We start from the raw sequence: 21,560 nt of genomic DNA on the forward strand, positions 1-21,560 counted from the left end.
TAACTAATTAACTATGTTTATTAATATAATTTAAGAACCAATCAGTACTGTAAAACGACTTTGCCCTGAAGGTCGAGTAAGTAATAGAAAGAACGGGAAGGTACGACATATATTTCCTGAATGTGCGGAGAGCTTTAAAAAATTCTTGAGCATAAGAAGGACAATGACAGATGTTTCAAGCTTGAGATATCAAAAAGCTCCATAAAGTTTTTATCAGAAACCCTTTTTTAGCAGAAACAACAGTCATCAAATACTATTGTCAGACATTATTTATCTCTTTTTCTTAAACGTCCCTCCAAGCAGCTTGTGTTGTGCATTCCTCTTTTTGAATGATTAATAATGGGAGGTTGCACATATCGAGACAACTTTGAGAGGTCCACGAATTATTACGTAAGTGTAGCAGCGCGACTTGATGAAATTGAGTATAAGTAGATTTGAGTTGATAGAATGGTTCCAAGGCAAGCGAACATACTCGCCAAATTCTCCTCAGTTATCATTGCATCAAGTTCCCCAAAGTAAAGAGAGATCTTATTTAGTGAGGCCACTGCTGACATTGATGGAGTTTCGAGCACCACGGATTGTGTTGCTTCCATCTCTTTTTCTTTGATGGGGAGCTAAAGCCTCTTTCTTGTGGGTTTTATGGATGAGGCAGAAATCCCGGGGATAGAATATGGTTGCGGGATGGAGATTTTCTCAACGAGAGCATCAATTGATACAAACCTGTTTATTGAATCTTGATAATTGGCAATTCGAGAATGCTGACAACTCTAAAAATTAGAAAAAAAGGAGATAAAAAGAAACACAATAAAGGGAGAAACTTGCCACATTTTCATTCTATTTTCCAATATCTTCAAATAGAATTATTTATAGAATAAATGCCTACTAATTATTATTAGCTAACTAATTAACTATATTTATTTATCCATTTCAAGAACTAATCCATATTTCTTCCTATCAATTTTCCTTTTCAAACAAAAAATTTCACGTGACTTGGTTTTTGCAAAGTGATATTGAGTGCAGTTGTTAACTATATTTATTTATCCATTTCAAGAACTAATCAATATTGCTTCCTATCAATTTTCCCTTTCAAACAAAAAATTTCACGTGACTTGATTTTTGCAAAGTGATATTGAGTGCAGTTGTAAGAATTAATACCTTCCTTTGTTGTGGAGAATAAAATAATCTTTCCAGAAGAAAAGGATTCTGAGGATCAGTCGAAACCTAGACAAGGAAGAAATAAACTCTTTCTTTAAGGACCGGATCCCCTAGGTCCTCGACACTCTTGTATTGAAAGATTCAAATGGGTTTTTTAATAGGTCCTTATGTTAATTAATAACCTACTTAGTTCCATAAGTTATCGGTTTTGTGGTAGATATTTCAAGTGAAGTTATACTGCCACTAACTTCTATTTAGTCAATCCATCTTTAATGGTAAAATTCTTATAATTTGCTGAGGTGACCTGCCAATCTTACCTACTAATGTTCTAGCTGTCTTACACCAGTTGTTAGAGTGATCTACTGAGGTGACCTGTTGATCACTCAACAAGCGTCCCTGGAGATCGACCTACCGTCGAAGTAAAGATCATCATTCAAGAACAACCATATGTCCAAGTCCATTTTTGTGTTGTTTGGTATTCACATCACCACCATTCAATTAGAATATCGTGGACAAACTTCATATTGTATATCCTATAATTATACAATTTTATTCACTCTGTATGGTCCCCTGACGGTAGAGAGCCATCTATGAATCACATAAATAGATGAGCTATGCCACATTCAAAAAAGGGCACAGACAAACACACAAAGAAAACCTTAAAAATATATATTCTTCCATCTCTCTCTCATAAGGAAATAGGAGCTAGGGCTTGGAGAGCGCAATTTCTTCATTCTGCACCTCCTTTCTTTACAGGTTCTCCTGGGATCATGAGTCCTCGAACGATACGGGACCCGACGACCTAAAAGAATTCAACTAAAAAAACATTATTGGGTATGAATGTGATGGTTGCCATGGTAGAGGTGGGGATGATGCAGTGCCTAACTTTTTTTGTAGTGCACACATTTAATAATCTTAATACCCCTTTCTCTGCTCTCCCCATTTTCCACTGACCCAATCGGGCTAAATTTTGGTAGCTTCCATGAATTTTTGACAATTTCTGTTATGTAAAGCGTGAGAACCTACCCAAATTTTTATTGACTTGAGCACTCCAGTCAATGATGAAGCTTTGGTTACCAATTAATATATTTCAATATAATATGATTTAATTAGATTTTTGATAGAAACGCTATATCTAAAAATTAAAATGCAAATATTCAGTTCTATCACAAATAATTTTCTTACAGACATGAGATTAGCTCCAACATTGTCTTATAGCTGGGCTTTACATCCCTTTCAAGTTGTACTGTGTTGTTTATCTTCTAAATTTTTCTTTATGAAAAGGCAGCTTTCTACATTTTATTGATCGATCGAAATATCTATATTTTTTGAAATGTTAGTCCTCCTGAGCTTACCGGACTAGATGAAGAGGAGTCACAATTGATTATCAAGTACATGAAGTTTGCCATGGGGTTGACGAAAACACCTAATGGTATGGTATGTTTGTGTAATTCTTTTCAACTTCTTACTTCTGCAACTTATCTACAATTTATTATTCTCATTAATCATGATCAACATGATATTCTATATCACTATATTCACACAATTTTGCTGTTCTTTTTTTAATTTTTGTTTTTATTGAATATTATATAAATTGGTTTATTTTGTGGCATAAAAGGAGCACTGTTGGTCGATGCTGTATGCCGGGTGGGTTTACTTGGTGCATGAGATTGGTATTTTATCATGTTTTTAAAACAATGAAAATACCCAATGGTTGCTTTGGGTATTTTTAGAAACTTAATTTATTTAATAAAAGTGAAAAAGAAAAACAAAGTAGTAACCATGCAAAATCAAAAAAAAAAAAAGTTAATTTATTTAATAAAAGTGAAAAAGAAAAACAAAATAGTAACCATGCAAAAATCAAAAAAAAAAAAAAAGGAAAAAAAAATTGATTCCAAATCGGCCCTACGTTATGCATGTTTGGATATATATGCAATCTCGCAACATGACCAATAGCTGGGCATTTAGGGAGTAGATAATTGATAGGTAATGTTGTTATAATTAAAAATATTTAAATCGGTGGAGCTACATTTCTTTTTGTCCGAAGAAGCACCAAAACTTAGAGGGCTATCCCATCGTGCTAGACTCCATGTTATAGGTTAGACTTCTCGACATTCCAGGTTAAGCCAGAGACAGTTAACAAGTCTTTATTCTAATTCTCTCAATACTACCTAGCAATTTATACTTTTTTTTAAAAATACTAAAGCTTTCTGAACATTGCCTGAAATACTCTTGGCACACAGTGAATACTTTATTTACATTATATTACACAATATTTCACTTTAATTATAAGAATATGGTTTTATATCTGATTTTGAATTTCAGTGATTTAATGAAAATGTTAGATTTTAAAAATCAATGACATAAAGAGATTATTATTTAAAAATATATTTTAATTATGATGTTTTATTTTTAGTTTTGATGATATGAACATTTCATGCTTCTTAATTTCATGTTCAACTAGTGTACATCATTTATTTTTGATGAATTTTATTGTGTTATACCACTTCGGTATCATACTGTTATCATGTATGTGTCCGTTCATGATAACCATTGTTCAACTCTAGGAACAATCAATGACGTCACTTTTAAGAGAAGAGTGCCTGAACAATACGAGTGTCACTTCAAGCAAGAATATATTAAGACTTGTGGATACTATGAAATTTTTTATTTCACCTTTTAAATTGAATGGATTGACACTTCTCACATAACAAGAGCACCATCATTGCTTAATATAAAACACATTTAAAACATTCATCAATTCGCCAATTAAGTATTCAAAATTGTGATGATCAAGTATTCTTCATCTATGGAGTTGTAAATCCTGTACGCCCCTCTCTCAAGGTGTGGTATTCCCTCAACATTTCAAGTTTTCAATGTTTAATGCAAGGATCAAGTGCTTGTTTTTAATTGCCAAAAAATGGCACATGGATAACGCCTCCACAAATGTCTATTGCCAAGCCGGACTTCCCTACAAATGGTTTATTAACTTGGTGTTTTTTAATTGAAAGTGTTGCACTCTGTGTATTTTAAGAAGAGAAAATTGATCCAGATTTATTTTTACGCTACTGCTTTTTATGGGTTGTTGACATCCATGCATGCTGCGCTCAAAAATATGATTGAAGGCATCAAAGATAGCAGACAACAATTTATTGCATTATGGAAATCGAGGTTAAGAGGCATCAGTATGTTGAAATTAACTAATCAACAATCAAATCATATAAGAGATTGCTTCATCACATATGGAATGCTGGAAATGCTTAAAAAAATGCGACCAGACAAAGCTGGCTAGCGACACGTGATGATATGTAAAGCAAGTCAAAACTGCTTCAATCATCATTGAAACTACCCAAACGAGACCTGTTTGTGCCGTAAACCACATGAGCGTGCGGAGCGTCAAAATTATGTAAGGGCTTTCCATGATAAAAAAGAGCAAACATGATGAAAATGGCGGACTAAAAATGAGATGCACACGATTCATGCTTACATCATCGATCGTCTACATTACCCAAACATCGTCCAATCGCAAAATAGATTGCTTGAGCATGCCCATAAAATTGAAAATATCTAAAATTGATGCTTTTATTGCTTGTGTTTGCGTGAACACGAAATGCAAAACTTACTTTCGGGACACATGAGTGGAGGATAAATGCACAGGAAATTAATTAATACAATTCACGTGTTATATATGTTGATTTTCAGAATTCATCAAAATTTTTTTATTAATATGAAAAGGGGATAAAACCTTACATCAATCATAGAATAAAAAAGACAAGAAAAATGCAATAACAGGAAGGGAAAGATATTAACACCTATATTTTCAATTAATCAATTGCTATAATTACTTGGAGATAAAAGAAACAACATAAAATAGGAAAGGAAATAAACCCAATCTTCAAGTTGAAATAAATGCAAATCATGTTCAACTTGGATTTAAAATCATCAAACAACAGACAATAAAGATTCTTTGTGAGAGAGAACTTGAAGTCTTTATTCCGTACTTGGTAATCAACTCTAAGATCATTAGGGATACTTTTAGTTGACTGCGTTTGTCTTTGACTACAGTTTAGACTTATTCAAGTAATGCTGCAGGAAAGTTTGTAGGAAGGTAAACAACCTATAGGGAAAGTTGCAGGGCTTGACTGCAAGGAAATTGAAGAACACTTGCAGGAAAAATTGTAGGGTATGGCTTGCAGGTAAAAAAGAATACCTGCAGGGTATGGCCATGTAGGTAAAAAAGAACACCTGCAGGGTATGTTCATGCAGGTAAAAAAGAACACCTGCAGGGAAAACTGCAGGGTATGGCCTGTAGGTAAAAAGGAAAAACACCTGCAGGGAAAGTTGCAGTGTATGACTTGCAGGTAAAAAAGAAAGAACACATACTCTTCTCTTACTCTCGCACTATCACCCAACAAACCATCTCCCCAACGCTGTTGTAGCTACATTCCTTCTTTTTTCTTCCTCTAATATTTCCTTTCTCTCTAATAGAGAGATATTCTTTTTAGATAGGGGGAAAGCCATTTCCATCTCCACTCTCTCTTCCTCCTATTTCTCTATCTAAATGGAGAGATAAACCTCTCTTTCTCTCTTACTAATAGCTCACCAGCTCCCAACCTCTCTAGCTAACTTCCTCTTTCTAAAACCCTCATCCACTCTCTCCCTCCTATTTCTCTATCTAAATAGAGAGATAAACCTCTCTTTCTCGCTTCCCAATAGCTCACCATATCCTACCCTCTCCGTCTAACTTCCTCTCTCTAAAACCCTCATCCCTCTCACTCTCTTTAGAAAAATAAAAGCTAAAGAGAGAAATCTCTCCCCTCTTACTCATTTTGTTTTCCAAGAAATTGATAGATGTTGTTCTAACATAGAGAAAAATTCGTACTTCTCTTGTGCAGGTATTCGAAGGCCCATGCTCGATTTTTTTCAAGTGTAGTGGGTGTGAAACACCTCTAACTTTATTGTTGCTAGAAACTGACCCGGTATGCTTTTTTAAGTTTGACGTGAAGGCCTAACACTCCCGATACAATCCCTCTAGTGGGCATGATGTTGGGAGGCAGTCGGATTTTTAATTGACAAAATACCTTGAAAGAACTTAAACATGACTCAAATAGAATTTGAACTAAACTTAAAATGAACCTCTAAGAATTTAAACAAATACAAAAATGACTAAATAAAGATAGCAAAAATGTAAAACTAAGAGCAAAAATGGAACTTCAAATTGAATTTGAAATGAAACTTGGAAGAAATTTTGGAGAGTCTGTAGACTAATCGAGTACACTTTCTATACCTTCCAACCCAAATTGTACAGTAGGTAGCCTTCAAACTTCAAAGAAAATGAATTTTAATATGGTATAATGAATACAACGCTCTTGGCATTTTATGGTAGGGAAAAAAGAATCCTCATGCATCCTACCATACTATACTCTAACCACTTGAAGATAAAAGTATCATTTCATCGTGCACTAAAGATATTTTTATACATCGAAATCATCACCGAATTCATAACATTCATACAATAGAACAAAAACAAGCTTTGACAAATTCAAAATGAAGACTTGCATGTTTTCTGGTGAAAAAAATATTTGTGCAAGCATTTAATTGTTAAATGATTTTAGGACATGAATTTTTAGATTATCAAATTAGATATTCAGCTTTGAAATTCGTGCAAGCATACAAACAAGTTTTCATATGGCTAATTTAAAATATTTTCAAAAATGTGTGCACACATTATTGGTGATTCTCATAATGGCCTAAAATGAGTGCAAATGCATCGTAATTCGTGCATGAGATGAAGTACTAAGACGTGCACTTTGTTAGAACTATAACCAACACATGCTTCGATAAGCGTGGCAAGAACTCAAAATATTGTCTGAGAATGTTGTGGTCAAACTCATAATTAATTCTGCTTTGATAAGCTTGCAAGAAATTAAAATTTATAAATTTTTTTCCCATAATAACAAATTGAATAGATATCATGTGCCTTTGTGCAGGTTGCTTACTTAGTCGAATAAGGATGTCTCACTTAGCTAGTTCAATCATTCACCTATTAAGGTCTAAAGTTGCCAAAACAAAACACTCACTAGCTAGTATGGTTTTTTGGATATAGATTAGAATTGACAAGATTGAGCCTCCACCAAGTTACTTTGATCCTCCTGTATGGATCAGAGTTTACATGATTGACGCCTTTGATGATATTTTTACAAGATTGAGCCTCCACCAAGTTACTTTGATCCTCGTGTATGGATCAGAGTTTACATGATTGATGCCTTTGATGATATTTTAATGATATTTTTTAAATGAACGACAAATATAAGATTTTTAAAAGCTTTTCAATCATTCCTCGACATAAGTCGTATTGAAAGTGAGCCTGAATCAGAATGGTCTATATTCAAAATCAAACTCTTAATTTTTTAATTTAAAATATTCACAATAATTATATTACTCGAGCTAAATAAAAATTTCATGAATCATTCGCAACAGTTTGTCGAGTGTGATGAATTTGAGAATAACCTAAGCTCATAAAAATAAAATATTATATCAATTATATTGTTATATTCACACTCAACAATCTTATGCAAGAAAAGGCGTGACGTCTGTCTTTTGTTTGCATTGTTTAGTTAATGAAACTGTTACGAGCAAACCTGGGGGCTTGGCTAGTTAGGCTCCATATATTACATAAACCTAGTTTTATCAAATTATATGAATAGTGATGAATATTGCCTTCAACTATAGCAAAATCAAATGATACCAAACTTTATTCTATGAATTGGTTAAGAGGGGTATTTCTGTTATGAAGAGACCCCATCAAATAAAGTTCCCAAGTATGGGAATCAATCATGGCTATTTGCTCATCCGAAAATTATCAGCCAAAGCCCATCTTTTGATGACTCATTGAGAAACATATGTATTATCAAACTACAATAATATCATAATCTATTTAGTTATATTTCTAGCTAAAATAGAGTAAGTCATTAGATACTGTAAAGGATTTAGTGTGCAAATTAGATTTGTATGATGGGATTAATATATAATGTCTAAATTATTGAATTGCAAATATCAACGTTGAATAATATTATTGAATCCGTGTATTTCATTTCTGAAGGGATGAAACACCGACTCAAATAATATAATCCATTTTCTTTACCCTCATTAATCCGAACCAATAGTGTCCCAATTGAGTTATCCAATGCCATAGTGTATAGAATAAGTTGTCTCCTTGAGTGGGTGCTGCTAAGCTTGATGGACTTAACATATAACATTTGAGAAAATTAAAAGCATTTTTTTATGTTTTATGCCAATGGATATGAGCATTCTATTTAGCCAAGTAAAAGATTGGGATCGACCCACTAAATTAGAAAGGAATCTCTTGAGGAGCACGAGCTTTTCTTGAAGATGTAAATGCATAAAACTCGTAAGAGGCTCCATTTTTAGGACAAATTTTTTCTTAGTTGGGTTATTATCTATATCCCTATGTTAGATGATAAATCTTAAATTTTTTTTTAGGAAGACGCAAAATGTGCACTTTAGAATTTCATTTTGAGATCACACTATTTAAGGTAGTTGAAAACAACTCTTAGGTGAATGACATGAACTCCTTGGTAAATTTTAACAACCATATTACCTATATAACTTTCCTCTTGCCAATGTAATAAGTCATAAAAAGTGTGTGTCATAGCACATTGATAAGTTGCCTTAATTTGTTTCCAAATCAAAGGGCATAGCCTTATAATAGATACTCCAATCAAGTACGAGATGATGTATATCGTACATCTTTAGGGTCTTATCTTAATTTGGCCGTAGCCTGATAAGTCATTCATAAACAAGAACATGACCTTTTGATAACATGACATCAATCATTAATTTTATAATTGACAAGTGAAAATAATATTTTTAACAAGCCTTGATAAGGCTCTAAAAGTTTATGTATACCCTTATTATTGGTTTTTCTTCCAAATTGGGAGAAATGCTAACCAAGTAGGATGCATCTTTTCTATAATATATCCAATCTCGATAATTTTTTGATTTCTTCAATAACCAATTGCTTTATATTAGGCCACATTCTTCTGGGAGCATATGAGATAAAGTAGGGTTTATGGCCAATTTATGCATGCTATCTTAGGAGTTAAGCCTGACATTTCTGCATAACTTCACGTAAGACAATTGTGAAATTCTCTTAAATTTTTTAATAATTTTTGAGCCGTAAATTTTAATATTTATTTATTGATATAAATAGCACAAGGATTATCATCCATATCCAAATTTCCCACAATAAGTTCTTCAATAATGAAAGACACCCCATCCTTGAGCTTAGTAGGAGCATTTTTAACATCAATTTCATCACTCTCAGATATATCAACATTACATTCGCATTCCATCATAGAGATCATTTTACATGAAGCATAAATTAAGTTACTAGACTGTGATTTCTCAACACCTAAATCACATTTCCCATAGGAAATATCATTCTCCCACACGCGCTTGCATATTTTAGGCAAGTAAAAGAGATCATTTTACATGAAGCATAAATTAAGTTACTTGACTGTGATTTCTCAACACCTAAATCACATTTCTCATAGGAAATATCATTTTCCCACATGCGCTTGCAAATTTTAGGCAAGTAATTGATATTCAACAACTCATCACTTAAAAGGGGCTAATAGTAAGAAAATTGAATGTCTTTTATTATTTCATTATTATTATGAAGAAATATTACATGACTAAAATATTCATATGCTTTAATACTATAAAACATAGTAACATTCTCTCTTTGCCTCATTCTAGGAGCTACATAAATAGTATGTAATTCATCACAATAGGATACATTTGTAGTTATCAAATTTATAAAATGGTTTTGTGATACAAGTTATTTGAAAGCTCTGAGCTGGTTAGTCGAGGTATCAAACATTTAGATGGTCCATCTAAGATTAAAACTATTTTTTCATTAGATTTCTGTTGTATGAAAGATGGTTTCAAACCAGTAAATTTGTGCAAAGCCTTAACCTCATCAATTTGTTTATATGAATCTAGTTCGTTGTTAATATCAAAATTGGATTCAACTTTTTTTATTTTAGAGGGTGACAAAATTGAGAAATTTTTTTCACTAATCATCACAGGAGGGACTTGACAACTCTTTCCTTGTCCTTAAATTTGTGCATAGCCTTAAACTCATCAATTTGTTTATATGAATCTAGTTCATTATTAATATCAGAATTGGTTTCAACCTGTATTTTTATTTTAGAGGTTGGCAAAATAGACATTTTTTTCACTAATCATAACAGGGGGGACGTAACAACTCTTTCCTTGTCCTAGTTTCTTCGCCTCTCTTTTGGAAGAGAGAGAATTAAAATGTAGAGATTGCTTATGTGGGATAGATTTGATCCTATAGTATTCAATATCATCGTATATTCCAACCTCATTAACAGATAAGAGTTGCAAATCCTCTGAATAGAAAGCTCTTCTCTTATGCGAGTATATTTAATGCAATAATGGGAGGGTCTAAGTTAATATTTAATACTCATGAATTCATAGTTTTCCCAGCAACGTCCTAAAAGAGGTACGTTCGTCAATAACATGGAGCTTCACTTCAATCTTCAAGTCGTCAAAATGAAGAGGAAGTGTGATAGACTCGAGTGTCTTATACATTTCTCATTAATGCCATGAAACATGAGTTTATAAGAATTTAATTTCCTTGAGTTCAAAGATAACAACTCAAATGTGTGGAAAGTTATAACATTCAATGAAGCTCGTGGGTCTACTAGTGCATTGTTTAGAGAAGTGTCGTACACTAGAGTCTTCACATATAGAGTTCTATTTTGATTGGTCTTGCCCAACAATAAATCTTCCTAAGAGAATATGACAGTAAGTACCTCTTGCGATGTACCTTTTTTTTTTTAATTTCTCAACAAAATAAGCTAGAAAGACTTCAAGTTTGAGTGAGGCATTCACTAAAGTCTCTCGTAACTCAGAAGCTAATATAAATACATCATATATGCTTAACAATGCTTGTATTTTCTGAAGGTGAGATGATACATTATAAGCAACTTTATTATGGTGGGTTTGTGGTTCTTACATTTGATCTGGCTCAACATGTGGGATTTTAACTTAAGTGATAATATTTTTTTCCCTTTTATGGTGCAGTATGCTTACTATTTTTAAGAGGAAGAATCTTATCAGTTCTTAAGTGTAGTTGCTAAATATCATTGTTAGAGGACTTAGAATAATCCCCATTAACAGAATGCTCATCGTTATTTTCAAATTTAATTTGAACTTCATCATTAGTATATGATTGAATTAAAAGTTTATCATATCTAGAAGATGAAATATCATCAGATGATTTTTTCCATATCTTCATTGATACGAAAAATGCCATTTAGAAATGGCAATGTTGGACCTTGCTCATCTTCCTCATTCTCATCATCAACATGAACCATAAATGCATAAGAATCAAAGTGCTCAAATGGATCTTCTTTCATTTCATTATCATCATAAGATACATTAAATCATTTGATGCTACAAACTCACACAAAAAAAAATGAAATACATCATCTACAAAATTTTTACGAAATCATTTGATGCTACAAACTCACACAAAAAAAAAAAATGAAATACATCATCTACAAAATTTCTACGTCACTAGTAGTAATATCTACGGCTGCACATCTGAAATCACTTTGGTCGATCTTTGGCTTGCTGACTTCTCTATAAATTATTTAGGTATATCAAACTCTTATGTTTAATATCTAGTCTCCCACTAATCCTTGAATGCAAAACAATCCTCTAGAATATGTCCTAAATGTCTGTGACCTTGATAGTATGGATCTTTGAACTTCTTAATTTCCTCATACCTTTTTGGTGGTGGCAACTTCATAACTTATATTATTAAATTTTTAAATATCCTTATTATGCATTCTTTCCTATAGGAGTGACCTATTCTTAATTTCTTCTAGGGAAAGGTCTCTTTTAATCTGAGGAGGTAAACAAGGCAACTCTATAAACACAATAAATTTTTTAAAGCTATGTACTATTAAAACCATGTTTTTTGCCTTTTTTTAGGATCTTCATAAAGGGTTCTTTTGCCTTCATTTCTATTAACATCATCTTTCAAAACAATAGAGCTTGCACTATTTTTCAAGCTTGCCACTTTGGATAACATTTTTCAAAAAACTCGACGGTTGATGTTTTTACTAATTTTGATACAAGTTTTTGATTTTGCCAACAAGTAGCGCTACTGCATGATGTTCTTGTAGTTGTGGCAGTTGTGGTTCACATTCATGCTCAAATTCCTTCAACTGCATATTATTCACTAAAAGAAGTCATCCTCTTTTTTTGGCAAACTGATGCAAAGTGCCCAAAGTTGTGACACTTGAAACTTCCTGGTTGGTATAGTTTTAGGAGTGTTAGTGGGCTCTACTTTTCTCTACTTCGCTCTTATTTCTTCTTTGGCAGGGCCGGCTTGGTTGCTTCACTATGTATATTTTTGTTGCTTGACGCTGGGGTTGAACTATGTTTTTAAGGGGTTGCGATGCCCCGATTATGTTTTTCTACCTTCAAAGCTAGGGTTTGTATGTAAGGACTAATATGAATATAGCTGCATCACATTACTGATAGTTGACTTCAGTCCTCTAAGATATCTCTCCAGTGTGTGCTCTTTTGGTTCAACCAACTCATATTTTAATAATGCTTCCTAAACTATTATCACTTTATAAGAACTTGATGATAATTATTCTTAAAATATTTTGAGGAGTGAGAACTTGATGATAATTATTCTTAAAATATTTTGAGGAGTGGCGTTGGGGATATCCTCTGGGTCTCTTGTAATCAGAATATAAAAGATGCATCCTTTTCTTACTCAAAGAATATAAGAAGTAGCTTAAAACTTTTTATTTATTAATTATTAATTGCCAAAAGGTACAAAAGGTGTGGGCACAACTGCTGATATAATATTTAGAGGGTACATTCCCAGAAATAACATGTGTCATAGGTTACACCTTTGATGGAACAACACTATGAATTGCGCAAGCCAAACGTTTGGACCGCTCAATAGACCTGCGAGCATCCCTCTGTCTCCTACTATGCTATCCACGGTGTTGTGGATAGTGAAGGAATTCATGCGGATTGCCTGGACTTCCCAGAGATGCGGGCAAGAAACTTTGGGCCATCAACTACATCTTTTCCTTTTAAACTTCAATAGCTCTTATAATCTTTTTGGTTAGAAAATCATTAGTAGTATTGTTAAAACGAACCGTAGGTTTAGTGTACCCTAGGTCATGAGAAGGGGATCCTAACAGGGATGCAATCAAAACACTTAGAAAGTATTTGAAATTTCTTTTTGGCCAAAAGAATTTGAACCTCCTCCTAAGGCAATGCGGGTAAAGAAACCTGTGATTGTTGTTGCTCCTGTCAAATCCTTAGTAGCCTATTTCTAGTTCTTTGGGCTCTCCTGCCTAGATTGACAACAAAAGAATATCAGAATGACCCGAAGCAAAGGTAATTGAAACATCAGACGTGTTGATAGAGGGTACGATAGAACGATTAGCTGTAATGTCATTATGAATGGAAGGAGCTAGTGCCCCTCTTATAGGAACAAACACTTGAGAGAATATGCAAGGAAAAACCATATAGTCTAGTAAAAATAGGAGGGCATACTCAAAAACCATATAGTCTAGTAAAAATAGGAGGGCATAGTAATGGCTTGCTGTCTAACATTACTCCCTTTATGAGGGAAGGAAAAACATAAGTGGTCATGACAAAGAGTGTTTGTGCTGTATGCTCGGCTCCCCTTTCTCTAAGGAGAGCACATAGCCAATGCCTCGATAAATTTGGAATTTTCTTAGGATAATTCAAGTAGGATGGTAGATGCGACTGAAAGTAATCATAACTTCAACATGGAAAATAGTGGGGGTTGGTGAAAGGAAATTCTTCTGCAAACTCAACTGTAATAACTTTCAGTACAGTCATATCCTACAAACAAAAGATAATACTATCAGGTTCTATCATAATAAATATATTCAAAGAAATATTCAACAACACCGACCACATGCAGTGATTATAGTGATAATAATGCTAATGGCACAAAATGGATAAAATAGCATCAGTCTATTAACCATTGCAACCAAAGCACCAAAAAAATAACAGATCGAATTTAAGATTGTAATTTTATAAATCAAATTTGTTGAATAATGGTATCAACATGAATATAAGACGATAAAATAAAAACGAGATTCTTAAAATAAAAAGAAAGTAGTATCCGTGGCAGAGCCGTCAGCTTTTATTTGCTACATTTTTGGGAATGCTCATATATATCCCTCTACATTACCCCTTCTCAAATAATTTCTTCATTAAATCTATTTTATCACTTCAAGATAATGACAAAATAAATGTAAGAAAGAGTGAGAGATATGAGATTTAGATAGAACAGTAGGAACACAACAGAAAAAAAGATGTGCGGGATATCCGTATGGCGGTACTTATAAAATATGTAGGAGACGAAAGCTCAAAGCGGATCTGACTAACTCGTTTTCCCTAAAGAAGGCCTATAAATATTCCCCACAAATAATCAAAGAATTAATTTTCTCTGTCTCGTGTATATGCTAACTTCCAATAATAAATAATCTACTTCATTACTTACGTCTTGAGAGATACCTAAGAATACTTTCGATCAAATGGATCATGTGTTATAAAGTCCATAAAATATAATATCAAGAATAAAAAACGTCATTTTAATTGGGTCATCCCATGCTTCAAACTCCAATCAGGCCACAAGTTAGATGGTGGGTCACAATACCCCAATGTGCGGCAACCTATTAGGATACAAGGACCTACGAAACGATATCAACATAGTTTATTGAATCAATTGAATTCGCCCAATTTAGGAGATTAAAGGATAACCACCAGCACTTGTTCCTACCTGTAATCCATGCTTAGATCAACTTGCTGCTCAATCTCATATCTAGCATCACACATCCCATACCTCTCTTGCACGACACGCTTCACCTTCGTCTCAACCCTCTATAGCTCATCCCTCTCCATTCTCTTTCCCGCAAGATCTCCACTCAACCACTCTCTTCCTCTCAATACCTTACATAGGTTGATGATCCTAAAGCTCACCTACTACTGTTAACCCAACTAAAAAAGGGGGTGGGAGAGGACCCCGAGTTCCGCTTCTCATTTTCCTTCGGCACACAACATCAAACTCACGTCATAGGTCCTCATCGCCGTCTCCTCTTACTTCCGCGCTGTCATATAACAACCCATCTCCCAAAAGCTCTTATAGTTGCATTCCGTCTCGCGCTTTCTCCCTCTAATAAAGAGAATTTTCTCTCACTTGATAAAAAAGAAGCCATCTCCACCTCTACTCTCACTTGTATCTATGTCTAACCATAGTGAGAAACCTTTCTTTTTCTATTTACCCAAGGGCCAAGAGCTCCCAATCTTCGACTCTCTCTTGCTCAATTCTTTCCTCTATAACCCACGACCCTCTCACTTTCTCTCTCTATAAAAATAAAAAGCAAAGAGCGAGAAAGAAAATCTCTCCCCTTCTCTTACTTTGTTTGCCTTGAAATTTGGGCCTCAACTTCATTGTCTCCTCGTGCACTAAGGTATAAATTCTCGAATACAATCTTGCCCATGCATGTTTCAATGCGATAGAATTTGCCTATAACACTCTGTGTGTGTTGTTCCACTGCGGCGTACCTGTGCACGCTATTCTAACATGTCAAGGAAAATCTACAAATTAAGTACTCGTGTGCGTTGTTCCAACATGATAAGGAAATTCATGCTTCTCTCATATGGGCAGTCGAAAGTCTATGCATGTTTTTCTTTCGAGTGTGATAAGTTTCTTTCGAGTGTGATAAGTTGAAGACCCTGTGATGATGTAGGTAGGCCATCAAATTTTTAACTGACAAAAACCTAGAAGAACCTAAATAGGACTAAAACATAATTTTAACAAAATCTACATTGAATCTTTGAGAACCTAAATAAATAAAAAAATGGCTAAATTAAGGAAGCAAAAGTTGAACATTAAATTATGCTTGAATTGAAACTTTAAAATAATTAAGAGAAATTGAAAACTCGTTGAGTATATTTGATAAATCCTCTCACTCAAATTGCACACTAAGTAGCCTTCCAACCTCAAAGCAAATGAACTTAAATATCGTATAATGAAGATAACACCACTCGCGGGTCACATCATATTAAATTAACCACTAAAAGATAAAAAGTATCATTGCATTGTGTGCTTGACATATACTTATACAACAAATAGCCATTGGATTTGCAATATTCGCACAAGTGGGCAAAAGATGAGGTTTGACAAATTCAAAATGAAGACCTGCATATCTTTCAATGAACAAAATATTCATGCAAGCATTTAAATTCTAAATGATTTTGGGACCTTTATAAATTTTTATATCATTTACTAGCTAAGATATTCAACCTTGAAATTCGTGCAAGATCCAATAAAGTGTTCAAATGGATAAATTAAAAATTTTTTTAAGGTGCATACATCATTGATAACTCTCAAAATGTCCCGATATGTGTGCAAACGCATCTTACAAATTCACAGTAATTCATTCATGTGCATTATGAATGTTCTCAGATATGTGACATTATTAGAACTATAACCCGCATGTGGTCCACCCAATATGTCAAATACTAAATATTATGTTTTAGAATATTGTGTGAGTTTAAATTGAAATTAACTCAAAATTGTCTTCAGTCCAATAAATGTGCAAGTATTTAAATTTTACAAAATCTCTTAAAAAAAAAAAACTAAAATTGAATACATATCATACTCTTATGTGGATTATCTTGTCTATAGGGTAAGACTGTAAGTTTCATTTGGCTAGTCCGATCCCACCCTTGACAAGGAATGAAGTTGACAAGTCTGAAATTTCATATGAATATTCTTATCATCCTTCTGATAGGAATCTGAGTTGACAAGACTGAGCCCCCATTAAGTTAATACGATCCTCCTCCTATAAGAACTGAAGTCAATAAGGCTAATGTCTTTGATGATATTTTAATAAAATGTTTAAGTGAATGACAATACAATAATTTTAATTACTTTAAAATCCATCTCTGATGATAGTTGTGTTGAAAATGAATTTTAATCGGAGGGTTTTATCTTCAAAATCAAATTATTAAATTCTACAATTTAAAATGTTCATCTAAAATCTATCACCCAATAGATAAAATTAAACATCATTCACCTTCAGTAAGAGTTTATCGGGTGTTAAAATTGAGAATAAGTTAAGCTCATAAATAATAAAATGTTATATCAATTATATTATTATATTTATACTCAAAATGATCTCATGTCTGTAAGGATGTGGTCTGTGTCATTTGTCCACATTATTTGACTAGTCGGCTCCACAACGAGGCGGTTATGACTTCTTTTTGCCGGGTAGTTTGGCCATTTAAAAGCCACTATATTACGTTCATGGCTATGCCCATTAATGTTCCTCACTAATTTTGTTTATTTGAGCTGTGAATTTTATGGTGTACATTATAGGGAATAAATCTCTTTGTTAGCAAAGATGACTTAAATCAATCCCCTTAGAAGAACATCCAACCAGGTCCCGCAAGATTCCATTTGATCAAAGCAACTCATGGTTGCTTACAATGATTATTTTATTAAGTTGGGTCGACCATCTTCTATCGGGGATTATGACAACCAAAAAAGACAGAACCATGAGATCTTGATTATGTTCGTCATCATTTCCCTTATAATCCATTCTTAAGCTCACGGTGTTATAATCTCAAAACCTAAATCTATTGCTACTACATGATAATCTTGATTACTTAACATGCCTAATGACTAGGTTTAATTAAAAGTGCTCTTCTGTTATCGGGATGAGAAATTAACTATAGGGCCTTGTGCTTATGGGAAACCTCGACCCCTTGATCTAAAGTCTTTGTAAAATGAGGGTGATATCTTTTGATAGTGTCTTATATACTGCTTTTTTTGCCCTCTGAGAATTTAACCCGGAAGCTTACTTGAAACTCTTCATGGATAACTTTGATGTCACTAAAGCTTCCGAAAGAACTGAGATAATGATGATGATGAAGTTGGCACACATCAAGCTATACTTGCCATGGGAAAATTGCAGCCTTGAAAGAACCAGAACTCATGATAGCGCTTACAATATTTTTTTACGAGTTCCCCAAACAACTTTGATCCAATTCTTGTTGCACTTCTTTTAGTTCCAAATTATTTTTGTAAAACAAATGCAATGGTAGTATGGTAGATAATTATCAGCAGTAATTTTTTTCCTTTTTTTTTTTGGCAAGTTATACAAATCTTAATTGTGCATTAATGATTGTTATGCCAGGTGGTAAATGCAGCTGTTATAGTTGATCCTTTGGCAGGGGAAATCATTGCAACTGGTAATGACCAAACTTTTTCTGGACTTCCTACAATTGACACCATTTCAAATTATGTTAATGGCAGTGAGCAATTGTCTTCCACTTCCTCGTTTCATCCTAGTGGAAATTCATTTGGGAGCATACCTGACGACTCGAAGTCAAAGTTGTTACCTTGTGGTCTTAATAGTGTTTCTTGCATCTATCCTTGGCGATGGGGTGAAGTAAGACCTGATAACCAGAAAGAGAAAAGCCAAGGGAACTTTTCATCGCATCCTTTGAGGCATGCTACCATGGTATCTATCGAAAATGCTGCTGCTAGAGATAGACAGTTATTCCCTTGCTTAGAATCTCAGAAGGATCTGCCTCTTCAAAATGGTGGTGCTTGCGATTGTTCTGACAAACATCCATCAAAACGACAAAAGATCCTATCAGAAGTGAGCACATTCAAAACCTTTCATACTGTTATTCTTTCTCCGGTTACTAATAGCACATTAGATTCGAGAATATGGTTATCTTCTCATTTAATAATCCAGAAGCTTTATATGGAAAATAACAGAAAATTATAATTTGGAACAGTTTGGCTTGAAATGCCTATGGTTGTTATCCCTGAATCAATTGTTGACTTCACTTTATGTTTAAATGTGTTATTTCATTTTGTTGTCTTTTCAGAATGGGGGCCTGATTGCCGAGGATGTGTCACTTGAATGTTCGCCTTCTGAAGTATTGAGACCTTATTTATGTACTGGTTTTGACATCTACATTGTATGGGAGCCTTGTGCAATGTGAGTCTAATGCAATTAACTTTTTCGTGTGCATTTAGTTGGAACTAACCATAAATTCAAAATAGTGATCTGATTTGCTTTAGATGGTTTCCGTGTGCATTTAGATGGAACTAACCATAAATTCAAAATAGTGAGCTGATTCGCTTTAGATGGTTTCAAAAATGTGAATAATTTTTGTCAGATGCCCTCTTTCAAAACTGTTATTTATCATACTTCATATCCAAAAGTTGTTTTCAGTCGAAATAAGTAATTTGTGTGCAAAATAGCGCTCTTTCCTCTTATGCATTTGAATGGAACTGGCTATCTTACCTCAATTCAGATTTTGCTCCAACAAAAGATTTCAAATGTTGCACTATTACTAACTAATCTTTACAGATTAGCAAATTTATACTTATTGAAGTTGCATCTTCTTATCCTAAGAATATAATTTATTTTTACCATCATTTAATAATCGTAAGATAATCATCTGTTGCTAGTACATTGTACTGGTGATTAAGCTGTTTTCTTGAATCACATTACATTCTTTGCAAGAAGTTTTAACTTTTCTTCTTAATAATGTAGAAATCTATTTATGATTTGATAACTTTACTTTTATAAGCAGCCATTTTTCTTCTCATTTCATATCCTACTCCATAGCCATTATGATTTTTTTCACAGTGCATCTTACTAGAACCTGTCTGGCCATTTAAATCACTTGAATGCTTTAATTTTTCTTCATCGTAGACATGGGAAATGATGACCTTTTTTCCTAGTACCATACATCTACAAGTTAAGATTGTATTCAATATGTATAGTTTCCATATTATCATAGATAAAGATTATTGCCCATGTAATAGGAAGCCAAATTATTCAACCAAATTTTAATTTGCTTTGTTTTACATGTAGCATCTCTCCCATTATGTTGATGATATCTTGTTTTTACTTGTCCAAATAAAACTTCTTGGCGTAAATAAAGGCAACATAAATCAACATAATCGGAGAGATCATCAAAAGGCATAAAAAAGTGTAGTGGATGGTTAGCGCATTGGCGTTTTCTTTTGTTGATAGCAATATAAAGATGCAGATCTGAGGCCCAGTGATAGTTGGATGCTCAGCTGTAGTGCTGAAGCGATGATGAGAGTTGTTTCAGGAGAAGATGATTAAGTACGTGAGCATAAAATTGGAACGGATTTGAAGTAGCATCAATGCTAAAGTTGGTATTTGGTTCAATAACAAGTTTTTGGTAGGAGATAAAGCTGAGCAAAATAAGGATAGGTCTCATAAAAGTTAACATCGATAATGACATTGTTTTTCTGTAAGACCATAACTCCAATAATCTTTTTTGGGCACGAGAGCAACCCATAATGATGCACTGAATAGCTCGAGGAGAGATTTTTTCCATGCACTGGCTGAATTGAATTGGCTATATTACACTTTAAAGTCATAAAAATCTTGGGAAAATAGGTTTATAGTATATTATAGAGAACGGGGTAATATTGTTCAAAATAATAGGCATGATCAATTGACACCCAATAATAATGAAATGCCCCCAAAATTATTTTGGAACATGCATTTGAAACATTAAGGTGTGGGCAATATCAGTAAAATGATGATCACTTTCATGGTCTTAGGTTGAAATTACTAGTGGATTGCAGCAGAGAACTAGTCACAGACTACTTCACTCTATAATCTCTGTTGGAATTTAGTAGGATAATTTTATTGATATCAAAAGATATAAATACAAGATACAAGAGTTATAAAATAGGAAAGACATAACACCTAAATATCTTGGATTAAATTAATTTCTAATAACTACCTAGAGATAAAAGGAAAGCCATAAAGTAGGTGATACATAAATTGGGAAATGCATAAATTAGGAAATATCTGGAAAGGAAAGAAATAAACACTAATGAAATAACTCGTAATATTCCCCCTCAAGTTGAAGCATATATGTCAGTCATGTTCAACTTAAATTTGAAATCATACAACGGGCGAGGAAGATTCTTTGTGAGAATATCAGCAAGTTGTCCAATAGATGGAACAAACGGAATACAGATCTTCCGAAATCAAGTTTGTCAATCTCCACATACTTGGAACAATCATGTTGAACCAACATACAACGGGCGAGGAAGATTCTTTGTGAGAATATTAGCAAGTTGTCCAATAGATGGAACAAATGGAATACAAATCTTCCGGAATCAAGTTTGTCAATCTCCACATGCTTGGAACAATCATGTTGAACCAGATTATGAGCCATGCTAATGGTGGCGTTATTGTCAT

At 33.6% G+C, this 21,560-nt stretch overlaps 1 protein-coding gene across 1 annotated transcript in view; it reads left to right on the forward strand.

Moving 5' to 3' along the window:
- LOC110033104 (probable inactive tRNA-specific adenosine deaminase-like protein 3) overlaps positions 1 to 19,301 on the forward strand; it is a gene marked incomplete at both ends in the record, with an annotated part of 28,788 nt that extends 9,487 nt beyond the window's left edge. The window contains 3 exon segments of the mRNA XM_020736973.1: positions 2,496 to 2,592; positions 18,486 to 18,953; positions 19,189 to 19,301. Of these exon segments, the coding sequence (XP_020592632.1) occupies positions 2,496 to 2,592; positions 18,486 to 18,953; positions 19,189 to 19,301 (678 nt within the window).
- Between the last annotated feature and the right edge of the window lie 2,259 nt (positions 19,302 to 21,560).

The sequence above is a fragment of the Phalaenopsis equestris genome, unplaced genomic scaffold, assembly GCF_001263595.1.
Source record: "Phalaenopsis equestris unplaced genomic scaffold, ASM126359v1 Scaffold001092, whole genome shotgun sequence".
Taxonomy (NCBI): domain Eukaryota; kingdom Viridiplantae; phylum Streptophyta; class Magnoliopsida; order Asparagales; family Orchidaceae; genus Phalaenopsis; species Phalaenopsis equestris.